The 13,115-nt window shown below is 39.2% G+C and overlaps 1 protein-coding gene across 3 annotated transcripts in view; it reads left to right on the forward strand.

The window, feature by feature from the left end:
- The window catches only part of thsd7ba (thrombospondin, type I, domain containing 7Ba), a 919,481-nt gene that overhangs the window by 526,916 nt on the left and 379,450 nt on the right, over positions 1-13,115 (forward strand). For all 3 annotated transcript variants that reach the window (XM_087989223.1, XM_087989224.1, XM_087989222.1), the window contains 2 exons: positions 1,095-1,227; positions 6,036-6,139. In XM_087989223.1, the coding sequence (XP_087845349.1) occupies positions 1,095-1,227; positions 6,036-6,139 (237 nt within the window). The remainder of the gene's footprint in view (positions 1-1,094; positions 1,228-6,035; positions 6,140-13,115) is intronic.

The raw sequence follows: 13,115 nt of genomic DNA on the forward strand, positions 1-13,115 counted from the left end.
GCAGACAACACAACACTTTGTAAGGTGAGCTGTGAGAAAGATGCAGAGATGATTCAGAATGATCTGGACCAGTTGAGTGAATAAGCTAATGCTTGGCAAAAGAAGGATAATGTGAATAAATGAGAAGTTATCCACTTTGGTAGCAAAAACAGTCAAGCTGATTATTATCTGAAAAACAATGCATTGGGAAAGGATGAGGTGTAACAAAATCTAGGTGTCCTTGTACACCAGTCACTGAAGATTAAAATGCAGGTGGAGCAGACAGCAAAGAAGGCAAATTGTATGTTGGTCTTCGTGGCGAGATAATTCAAAGACAGGAGCAGGGGTGTCTTGCTAAATTGTACAGGGTTTTGGTGAGACCACTTACATGTGGTTTTGATTTTCTTATCTGAGGAAGGATGTTCTGACTATGGAGAGAGCGCAATGAAGACTTACTTGACTGATTCCTGGGATGCCATGATTGATATATGAAAAGAAATTGGACTTGTTGGGACTATATTCACTGGATTTGAAAAGAATTAGGGTAAATCTCATTGAAACTTGTAAAATTTTAACAAGACTAGACAAGGTAAATGCAGGAGGGATGGTCTTGATGACTGGGGATTCCAGAGCTAAGGGGTCACATTTTAAAGATAGAGCCTATCAGGTAGACCATTTAGGACTGAGATGAGGAGAAATTTCTTCACCCAGAGATTAGTGAGCCTCTAGAGTTCTCTGCCACAGAAAATGGTTAAAGCCAAAAGATTGAATGCTTTCAACAAGGAGTTAGATTTGGTTCTTCGGGCTAAAAATGAATCAAAGGGTATTAAGAAAAAGCAAGTACAGAGTACTGAGTTGGATGATCAGCCATGATCAAATTGAATGGTGGGGTGGGCTTGAAGGGCTGAATGGCCTATTCCTGTTCCTAGCTTCTATGTTTCTGCCTTTTTTCTTCTGGAGGGCACTATTTACTTTATGTACATATGTGTAAGTTTGGTGGAAGGAAGAATAAATAAAGCAAAGTTTTTTTTATAAAATCATTTTCCAGCTTAAATGTCTAGTTTTCACATAAGCAAATTCTCTGATTATTTCTCTATCAATTTGATTTTCTTCAGGTAACTCTTCCTTTGTCAAACAGTCTCGCTACAGAATAATCATTCAGAAGCCTGACAATGGAGGACAGGAGTGTCCAGATACTCTGTATGAAGAAAGAGAATGTGAAGCACGTCCTCCTTGTCCAATTTATAGGTAAAAATAACTGGACATAAGAAGTGGATTGAAATTTTAAATGTCACTGGCAGATTCCCTCTGTGAGTTGAAGAATTATTTATTTATTTAAAAGCCACAGAATAAAAAATGCAAGATGCAGAAATTTGCTGCTCCGTTACAACAGTTGCTACACTTGAAGCTATTTTATTGACCATAAAGGGCTTTGGGACAATTTGAGTTTGTGAAAGGTGATAAAGAAATGAAAGTTGTTCTTTTGTAAGCGAGATTCTGTCATAAACATCACATAAAAGGTGTATTTTCTAATACTCTACTCTTGCGTTTTGCTTATCTAAGTGAAATAATAGGTTTGGAATTAGAAGTTGGATCAAAGAAATGCCCCTGTTGAGTGCAGGATAGAATCATACAACCTCTATTGTGCATAAAGAGGCCATTCAGTCCTTCAAGGCTGCATTGACCCTTCAAAAGGCATACAGCACCTCCACCCTATCCTCATAATCCCTCACAACCCACCTAGCCTGCACATCCCTTGACACTTTGGGGCAATTTAGCATGGCCAATCCACCTAACCTTCACATCTCTGGACTGTGGGAGGACACCAGAGCACTCTGAAGAAACCCAAATAGACACGGGAAGAACATGCAAACTTCACACCGACAGATATCAAAGGTTGGAATTAAATCTGGGTTGTTGGCACTGTGAGACACCATTGACCCACTGTGCCACCCCCCAGGCGTGGATATCTTTATTGAAAATTATGTAAGTAGACATTGTTGTGTTCAGGGCTGTCACACAAAAAAAGGAAAAAAATGTCTTGCATTTATATACACTCTCATGACCCCAGACACCCTGAAGCATTGGAGTCAATTAAATACTCTGTGAAGCATAGTCACAGTTGTTCTATAGCAACTGCTCCTACAAGCAGAAATATAACTTTTACCTGTTTAATAGTGCTGGTTAAGCGATAGCATTGGCCAGGATATTGAGAGTGTCAATTGAGAATGCCACTGCTTCTCGTCAAATAGTGATCCTTTATGTATTTCTAAATAGGCAGATTGGCCCTCACTTAAATATTGGATATTTGTCACGTTGGAATACCTTAGAGACATTCTCAGTCCTGCATGAGAGTACAATACATTGCCAGCCTGAAATTTATGCTCAGTTCTCTGAAATGGGTCTATTGGAACAACCTTCCCCTCCCCCCCAGTATTTGAATACTTCCTTTGCTTTTGAAGATAGATATGATAATCAAGGTATGCTCTAACCTGGTTACTGTAATCTTGATCAAAATGCCATTTTGCTGTTTGGGTTAAGCAGTTCAACATTTGATTAGCTTCATTGACTGCTACTCTGCATTATGGAAGTTGTTGAATATTGAGTCTATGTGTCTTGCAACTTAGCCTTAACTAGATTAATAACTGTTCAGAAGTATATATGTTACTCCTCTTTTCTCTTTTCGTTCAATCTTATAATTATATGCATTACATTTAGCCTGCTGTTGCTCTGTTTGTTGCATTTATGCATTTTAAACACCTCATGCTGTAATTTCGGCGTCTCTTTATTTCATTGTGGACTAAAATTGATATCATCTGCTTGATGTAGCCCCAATTTACTTGAGGCTTCAGAATGCAACTCATTGATATGAACAAGAGACAATATAGTCCCAAGACTGAACCTCTGAAACCCTCCATTCTGATATTACCCATCTAACTAGTATCTATTATGTTTTACCCATCAGAAAGTTTTATATTAGTACAAAGAACAAAGAAAATTTACAGCACAGGAACAGGCCATTCAGCCCTCCAAGCCTGAGCCAATCCAAATGTACTGTCTAAACCTGTTGGTCAATTCCTAAGCATCTGTATCCCTCTGCTCCCCACCTACTCATGCATCTGTCCAGACACATCTTAAATGAATCTACCGTGCCTGCCTCTGCTGGCAACGTGTTCCAAATGCCCACCTCTGTGTGAAGTACTTGCCGCGTGTATCCCCCTTAAACTTTCCACCTCTCACCATGAAAGCGTGACCTCTCATTACTGAATCCTTCATCCTGGGAAAAAGCTTGTCTCTATCCACCCTGTCAATACCCTTCATGATTTTGTAAACCTCAATCAGGTCCCCCCTCAATCTCCTTTTTTCTAATGAAAATAAACCTAATCTACTCAACCTCTCTTCATAGCTAGCACCTTCCATACCAGGCAACATCCTCGTAAACCTTCTCTGCACCCTCTCCAAAGCATCCACATCCTTTTGGTAATGTGGTGACCAGAACTGTATACAGTATTCTAAATGTGTGTGTATCAATTTGTACATATTGATATGAAGTATGCCTTGCGTTGAATGTGCACAACTAAAAGCTTAATCTTTCCTGTGGAATTTTAACAAGTGCCTTTGGTTAATTGAAGGAACAAAGCCACTGTGTGTCTGTGATGGTTGAATTAGGTTGCCGTTTCCACAAAGAAATCAAGGAGAATAGTCAGACAGGGCCTTTCCAATCAGTACCTGTGCAGATGATTACAAGATGATTAGGGGTTTAGATAGGGTTAACTGTGAGAACCTTTTTCCACGTATGGAGTCAGCTATTACGAGGGGGCATAGCTTTAAATTAAGGGGGGGGGTAGGTATAGGACAGATGTTAGGGGTAGGTTCTTTACTCAGCGAGTCGTGAATTCATGGAATGCCCTGCCAGTAGCAGTGGTGGACTCTCCCTCTTTATGGGCATTTAAGCGGGCATTGGATAGGCATATGGAGGATAGTGGGCTAGTGTAGGTTAGGTGGGCTTGGATCGCTGCAACATCGAGGGCCAGAGGGCCTGTACTGCGCTGAATTCTTCTATGTTCTATGTTCTATGTTCTATGTTCTAGATCATGATTAAATGTTACTGTTTTATAATTATTATTGAAATTTTCTCCAAACTAATTCCAATGCTTCACAAAAAGTAAGATTAATGATTCTCAAGTTACCTGTCATCATCAATGTGTCGGTGTGAAAAAAGAATGTTAATTTCCCACAGTGTTGGTCTCCTTTTCTATAGCTCGCAAACCAGAGCTCCTTGATGGATTTCAAAGATAAACCATCTTAAGTTGTGTAGATCTGAAGAATAACTTTTGTGATTATGGAAGGAAGTTTCTCCACCCTGTTTAGAACATAGAACATAGAACATAGAAAATAGAACAATACAGCACAGAACAGGCCCTTCGGCCCTCGATGTTGCGCTGACCTGTGAACTAATCTAAGCCCACACTATCCCATCATCCCATCATCATCCATTTGCTAATCCAAGGATTGCTTAAATCTTCCCAACGTGGCTTTTCTATAGCTCGCAAACCAGAGCTCCTTGATGGATTTCAAAGATAAACCATCTTAAGTTGTGTAGATCTGAAGAATAACTTTTGTGATTATGGAAGGAAGTTTCTCCACCCTGTTTAGAATATAGAACATAGAACATAGAAAATAGAACAATACAGCACAGAACAGGCCCTTCGGCCCTCGGTGTTGCGCTGACCTGTGAACTAATCTAAGCCCACACTATCCCATCATCCCATCATCATCCATGTGCTAATCCAAGGATTGCTTAAATCTTCCCAACATGGCTGAGTTAACTACATTAGCAGGCAGGGCAATCCACATCCTTCCCACTATCTGAGAAAAGAACCTGCCTCTGACATCTATCTTAAGTCTATCACCCCTCAATTTGTAGCTATGCCCCCTCATACAAGCTGACGTTATTATCCTAGGGAAAAGACTTTCACTGTCTACCATATCTAATCCTCCGATCATCTTGTATGTCTCTATCAAATCTCCTCTGAGCTTTCTTCTTTCCAATGAGAACAGATCCAAGTCTCTCAGCCTTTCCTCATAAGACTTTCCCTCCAGACCAGGCAACATCCTGGTAAATCTCCTCTGCACCTTCTCCAGTTCTTCCACATCCTTCCTGTAATGGGGCAACCAGAACTGTACACAATATTCCAAGTGAGGCCGCACTAGCATTTTGTACAATTGTAGCATGACATTAAGGCTATGGAACTCAATCCCTCTACCAATAAAACCCAACACACTGTCTGCCTTCTTAGCAGCACTATCAACCTGGGTGGCAACTTTCAGGGATCTATGTACATGGACTCCAAGATCCCTCTGCACATCCACACTACCAAGAATCTTTCCATTGACCCTGTATTCTGCCTTCCTGTTATTCTTCCCAAAGTGAATCACCTCACATTTATCTACATTGAACTCCATTTGCCAACTCTCAGCCCAATTCGATAGTTTATCCAAGTCCCCCTGTAACCTGCAACATTCTTTCACACTATCCACCACTCCACTGACTTTAGTGATGTCAACAAATTTACTAACCCATCCACCTATGCCTGTGTCATAGTCATTTATAAAATGACAAACAGTAGTGATCCCAAAATTGATCCTAGTGGCACACCTCTAATAACCGGTCTCCGGGCTGAACATTTTCCATCAAATTGTTGCCTTCTTACAGAAAGCTAGTTTCTAATCCAAACTACTAAATCACCCTCAATCCCATGCCTCTGCATTTTCTCCAAAGGCCTACCATTTGGAACCTTATCAAAGGCTTTACTGATGTCCATGTACACCACATCGACTGCCCTACCCTCATCCACGTGCTTGGTCACCTTCTCAAAAAACTCAATGAGGTTTGTGAGACATGACCTGCCCTTGACTAAAATATGTTGACTATCTGTAATCAAATTGTTGCTTTCTAGATGATTATAAATCCTATCTCTTATAATTCTTTCCAAAACCTTTCCCACAACAGACGTATGGCTCACTGGTCTATAATTTTGATCACTTTACTTTAGGTGGAAGACTCATAAATGGCATCACTGTATCTTGGCACCTGATTATGTCAGACAAGGAACAATTGGAGCAACTGAGGCCTGTGGTTCTGGTTTGCAAACCAGAGGTAAGATTTTTTGTGAAGTTCCATATTTTATCGGTGAACGCTCAAGACCTTTTGATAGAATGGTATGAATTTAAAATTTCCTCATTAATCTTCCAAATACATTTAGGAACACAAACAATCATGTGGCAATATCTTGGAATTTTACAATAATGTAAATGTTTTGCTATGATAAGCTAAGGTGAATTCTTTGTGCTTACATTGAAGAACTATTCCAAACAAAGCATGCTGGTATAAAAAGAATTTTCTGACATTGTAGGGTTCTTTCTTTTTTTCCTTTTTTGTTTGTATTTTGAAACTGCAATGTCATTTGATTTTAGATACTATCTTAGTTTGTGGATTTCACTCCTTTTGCAGTAAGGTGTAATTATATCAACTGGATTGAATGAGCCAGTTGTAGTTCTATAATATAGACATGTCAAATGTTGCAGAAGGAATTATAATTGTGTGAACTTTGCTTGTAGAGTGCCTTAGTATTTAGTGAGATGGTTGATCCAGTAAAGTTTGCATCAACCCTGGCAGCTGACTAAATATTGTGCCCTGTTATTGTAACATAAAAGTATCGAGTGAACTGTATTCAGCAACTTTTGATCCAACCATTTCATAGAATCTTGCAAAAGGATGTCCTTTATTAATTTATGTCATGTAACTTTTGGAAAGCTAAATTCCCTCTGTGTCCAACTGTGTGTGCATTTTGTTTTCCCTCCAGAATTGAGGTCAGTGGTGAGAAGAAGTTTGTGTGGTACATGATTTGTTCTAGCACTTATTATTCTTGGGGTTATTTGTAATTACTTTTATCTCCTTTTCCCCCTCCTATCTTCTCATCTCTCTGTTGTTTATCATGCCACATTAATTTTCAATAGCTTTTAAATTATCAGTCTGAATCCTAACCAATCAAATAACTCTTCTGCCATCTTGGGCTTGAAACCCATTTGGATAGGCCCGGATCACTCTTATCCCCATTCTCTTCATGTTCTCCAAATAGTTTTTGGAAACATTTGTTGTTGCTGCCTTACAAACAACAATCTTAACTACCTTACCTTTCCTTTTCATGAAGCTTTCCACTCAGTACACTCACTGAAGGTTAATCTTGTCAACCATTTAGCCATCTCACTCAACTACCCATAACCGCCTCATTGGTATGGGTCCTGGATAACAATAAACCCTATGCTTTGAGTATTATTATCTAGATCTTCACAGATAAGTCCCTTACAATTCTCAAATTTATTGTTTATCAAATCATTAACATTCTAGAAATTGACAAAAAAACATTGTCTGACAAAGCCTCTGGAGTGACCCTGTGGCCATTATTATCAAATCACTGTGTGGTCTCTTTTGCTATCAATGCTGCTCTTCTTCATCCTTCAAGCACTTTGCTTTATTCAGCCCATTTCATCAGTTTTTTTTTAACGTCCTTATTGTCTATCATCCCCTATTCCAATCATCACTCCAAATTGATAACGGAGATATCTTCCTCCCTGATGCCAATCTCCCCCTGTGCAATGAGCAACTTCACATCCTCTTAATAAGATTTAATTTCCATCTTGGGTTGATAGTTGGGCTCTTGTGCAAGTCCTGTTCCCTTCACTCCTCACTTGAAAACTGTACTTTCAGTTGTTTGAATCACACACTCTGCAATGTCCTTCACAAACCACAGACCTTCCATCACCTTCTTACTTCTTTGAGAGCTCAGTTTATATACCCACCTTTGACCAACTCTGGTCACATCTTTTGAAACAGCTTATTTTGCCATAGCAACTATTTTATCTGATTGTGTCTATGAATTATTGTTGGATGTTTTACTGAAGGTTTACATTAAGGTCCAAATTGTTGTTTTTGTTGTTGTAAAAATCCTGGTCGATGGATTTATCTGCAAAACTCACAGTGATGTAATTTAGATTATTGAATCATTTGATTATAATGTGATGCAGAGAAAAATAATGCACGGTACTTCATGTTATTCTCTTAAACTCTGACTGATTAATATTTGATTTGATCTGTGATATTAAGACTTAAATGATACTTGTTTCAAAGTCTAGATGTTCTTTTTATTTACAAAAGTACTTACAATACAAGAAGAAGTTAAAATACAAAGGTTATATTTATAGTTCAGTTAGTTACAAACATAACACCCTGCAGATATGCTAACAGGTTATCAGCTCATCAACTTGAATGGCCTCGTGGTAATATGTGTAAGAAGACAAGTCCAGTATTTATGCCTTCCTTAAATGGATTAAAAGCCACCCTTATCTTTATTTGCGAAAAAGGTATCCTTTTATCTTGGCCTATGATTCAGCCTAAATGTCATCTGTTCTATTACTTTTGAGATAACACACACGGCATCTAACCTCCCAAACCTCCCTGAAATTATGCAATAAAACATAAGAAGAATGAATGACACCTTTATTTGGAATCCTCAAAGGACAGATTTTATTGGATAAGATTTCAATCTTTAGCTGTTTAATTAAATGGCACTGTACAGATAGAATGAAGGCTCTATTCTAAAATGGAGTCTTATAAAAGCACTTAGCTTAATCTTTACATTCAGCATAGGAAAGCTTCTGTGCGTTTAAAGAGTGTATATCTTTCTTACTTCCGATATTTATCTTTGTGGTAAATTGTCTCCCATCATGCATTATTCTGCAGGATGGTTGTTCCCTTTTAAGTGCTAGCAACTTGTTGTGTTATATTTTTCAGTCTTTAAATATCAGATGGCTCTATGTACTGAAATAAACTAAGTGTTTATTTCCTTTATTACTTATCAGTATTAATTTCTAACAATACTCATTTACCTGCTGTGCCCTTACCTCAGATTTTCATGTTGTTACAATTACATAACCATCTTGAATTATTTTCTTATCTAGTATAAATTTCTGATTAACATTAAATATCATGAAGCAGATAAAGAAAGACATTAGACTGAAGCAACAATGCAACATGCCATCAAGAAAGGATGAATTTATAAGATTCTCCAGATCCCTTTCCACCATCATTCATTTTGTGGATATTTATGCTAAGTATTAATTTTCTCTTGTCCAATTATCCAAATTTCAGTGTCAATTTGAAGGAAACAAATGCTGAATTCTGAAAATTCAAATTCTATGTACTTTTTTACTCTAATTTTAATCAGCTGTCAATGTGTTTAGTTCTCTCCCAACTTTTCCTTTTTCTATGAGGAGGTGAAAGTCCTATGACTGAAATTTTATTTCACTTTTCTGAACCAGATAAACCATTTCATTTACTATTGATGTAATTTATTTTGTTGGGACTGCCAATTGACCCTAGGAATGCATCAGTTATCTTTTCTAATGTCAGTGACTCTACCATACTAACCATGATTTGGAGATGCCGGTGTTGGACTGGGGTGTAAAAAGTTAAAAATCACACAACACCAGGTTATAGTCCAACAGGTTTAATTGGAAGCACACTAGCTTTCGGAGTATCGCTCCTTCATCAGGTGATAGTGGAAGGCTCAATCCTAACACACAGAATTTATAGAAAAAAGTTACACTGTGATGTAACTGAAATTATACATTGAAAAATTGATTTTCTGTTAAGGCTTTCATCTGTTAGAATACTGTGATAGTTTCACTTCTTTCATGTGTAAATCACAAAGCCTTTTTTTTAAAAAGTTGCATTCTTGGTTTAGCTGTCAACAATGGTGATAGTTAGACAATATGTTGAAGGTTTTGGCCCCCTGTGTTCTCTGTCTATGCCATGACGTTTAGATTGATTCTAATCTAAAAAGTGAGATGACGGAGTTTTACACGGATTCATGCAGTTTTTGAGCTCAGAGTTCTACATGAATGCATGCAGTTTTTGAGCAAAGTACAATGTAACTCTGCAAGTACAAATTCACCCCACAAAATATATGTGCATGTGGGTCTTTGTCCGACTGTGTGTGTCTGTCTGGGTTGGGGGTTGTGAGTGTGAGAAAGTGTATGTGTGTGTGTAGTGAGTGCAGAGTGTCCTAAGTCTGTGAGGGAGTGCATGTGTGAGTGTGGGAGTGTGTGTGTCTGTAAGGGTGTGTGTGGGTGTCTGTGTGCACGTCTGTGTATATGTGTGTCCGTGTGTATATGTGTATAGGAGTGCCTGTGTGTGTTTGAGAGTGTGTGTGCATAGGAGTATCTGTGTGCGTGTATAGTGCAATGGTGATCACCTGTAATGTGACATGAACCCAAGGTCCCGGTTGAGGCCCTCCCTATGGGTACCGAACTTAGCTATCAGCCTCTGCTCGGCCACTTTTCTCTGCTGTCTGCCCCGAAGTCCACCTTGGAGGATGGTCACCGAAGGTCCGAGGTTGAATGTCCTGGACCGCTGAAGTGTTCCCCAACTGGGAGGGAACCCTCCTGTCTGTTGATTGTTGTGCGGTGCCCATTCATCCGTTATCGTAGTCTTTGCTCGGTTTCCCCAACGTACCATGCCTCCTTGCCTGCAACGTATAAGATAGACAACATTGGCTGAGTCACATGAGTACCTGCCATGTACAAGGTGGGAGATGTCCCCACGCGTAATAGTGGTATCTGTGTCCACACTCTGACACGTATTGCAGTGCCTACCGTGACAGGGTTGTATGGAGTTGTCCTGAGAGCCGGGCAGCTTGCTACGAACAATGATCTGTTTGAGGTTTGGCAGACACACACACACAGACAGACAAAGACCCACCATGCACACATATATTTTGTGGGATGAGTTTGTACTTGCAGGGTTACATTGTACTTTGCTCAAAAACTGCATGAATTCCTGTAAAACTCCATTATCTCACTTTTTAGATTAGAATCAATCTGAACATCATGGCATAGACAGAGAACACAGGGGGCTAACACCTTCAACATATTGTCTAGCTATCACCATTGTTAACAGCTAACCCGAGAATGCAACTTTTTTAAAAAAAGGTTTTATGATTTACACATGAAAGAAGTGAAACTCTCACGGTATCCTAACAGATGAAAGGCTTAACAGACAATCAATTTTTCAATGCATAATTTCAGTTACATCACACTGTAAATTTTTTCTATAAATTCTGTGTGTTAGGATTGAGCCCTCCACTACCACCTGATGAAGGAGTGATACTCCGAAAGCTAGTGTGCTTCCAATTAAACCTGTTGGATGAGAACCTGGTGTTGTATGATGTTTAACTTTGTAACATACTAACATTTTTGTATGATTAGATATTTGACTTTGTTATGTTCTATAACTGCATCCTAGTTCTACACATCTTCTGGAAGTGACCGTTAGTTTTACTGATGTAGTATTCTTTCGATAATTGGGTACTGATTGTGTCTATGAGGCTCCCGTATCCTACAGCACTAACAATGACTCTTAGTACCTGCTGTCTGTCTACTCTTCGTGGCTTTAAAACTGAATGGAATCAATTGTCCTTCTCTTAATATTTCTCTAATTCTTCCCTGCTTTCTGCTTCTGGTGCAAGCTTAGCAATTTTGTCTAAAGTCTGATCTTCTTTGGACTATAATAAATCTGACAAAAGAAACATCAGTATTTCCAGCAATAGTTTGTTCCTTATGAATTCTGGTTTTAAAGCTGGACATACCAGGGATGTGGGGGTAGAGGGTTGTGTGAGGACTAAAACTTCAGTCAGAAGCTGACAAATGAGAAGAAAGTCTGGCCAGAAACAATAATGCTGAAGGCAGCAATATCAAGCCCATGATGTGATCTCTGCCCCATACTAGGAAGGAAGTCACACCTTTGGGAGCCATTAGCAGATCTGCCATATTAGTCCTGGCAGCATCACAAGCTGAATTACACATTGTAGTACAGCATGCAAGCCAATGAGGAAGGCAGCCATCAATCCTGAACTGAGGTAAGTATGAGGTATTGAGTCAAGGGGTTAGTAATTCGTTGAAGATTGGTGAAGGGTATCTAGAGGGGTTTTGGAGAGCAGGCAGGAACTATGATATGGAGGAGGGCGGGTACTGTATTATGGTGATGTGTCCTTGCTGTGAAAAGAGTACTCCCTTAAGAGTTTACTTCCTTTTCGTCCAGCCATTTTAAAATCCTCTATTTTAAACACAGCTACCACTTCCACTGGGCTGCTATTATTAATTATATTGTGGTGTGGGCTGCAAATGATCAGTGTCAATGGAACCTTAATTATTTATTTACTCATGGTGGTTGGACTGGTGATTACAGAGTCTGCTTAACCACCATACTATGGTGGTGAGTTCGATGTTAGGCATGTTTGGGGGTAGACTAACTATCCAACCTATTTTAGGTGCCTGCCATCCATGCCTATATTCTGCTTATTGCCAATTTTCTATTGATCTGTGGAGAGGAATAAATAACTCATTAATGGAATCCTGAGGATGCTGAACACTTCTGTGAAATCTTGCTCACTCAAAATATCTCCAAACCAAATTTAATTGCTTGAAACTTGTTGAGGTAGGTACCTTAGCAATATCCATGTCAATTGCGGTCAAAGCTAACGAGAGAGACTTATTTTAAAATTGCAACATGGCCTCCTAAAGCATGAGAATGATTGACAGGAATTGTGCACAGTCTCCTGATTGGAAAGTTGCTGCTCCTCATATTTGAAAAGGACTAACAATGGCATACTTTATCCACATCTGAATCAGGGATTAGGATATTTGGATTTGTGTTAAGAGGTGTAACTGTTTCACATCTCATTGCAATTTATACTGAGGCATCCAACAGCACAGATCATATCCAGGAAAAGCAACACTACAAATCTATGAATAAATAAAAATTCTGACTGCAATAATTTCATAGTGCTGATATCACTAACCTCAAGGGCCCTTGTCCTTCCTAATAAAGTCCTAAAGATGTGCCGAAGCCTGTGAGGCCTCTCTCCAATCCCCAACAGTATTCCTGACACCCATGAGACTTGAGATCTTCCCAATTGATCCCAAGCAAATCCAGCCCACAGACCTCATGTCCTGTCCTGTAAACACCCAAGATCCAAACTGACCTGGAATTTGGGGCAGTGACCTGTGTGGCTTAC

The sequence above is a fragment of the Chiloscyllium plagiosum genome, unplaced genomic scaffold, assembly GCF_037043375.1.
Source record: "Chiloscyllium plagiosum isolate Xiang-an unplaced genomic scaffold, Cpla_swu_hap1 HiC_scaffold_7, whole genome shotgun sequence".
In the NCBI taxonomy this organism is placed as follows: Eukaryota; Metazoa; Chordata; class Chondrichthyes; order Orectolobiformes; family Hemiscylliidae; genus Chiloscyllium; species Chiloscyllium plagiosum.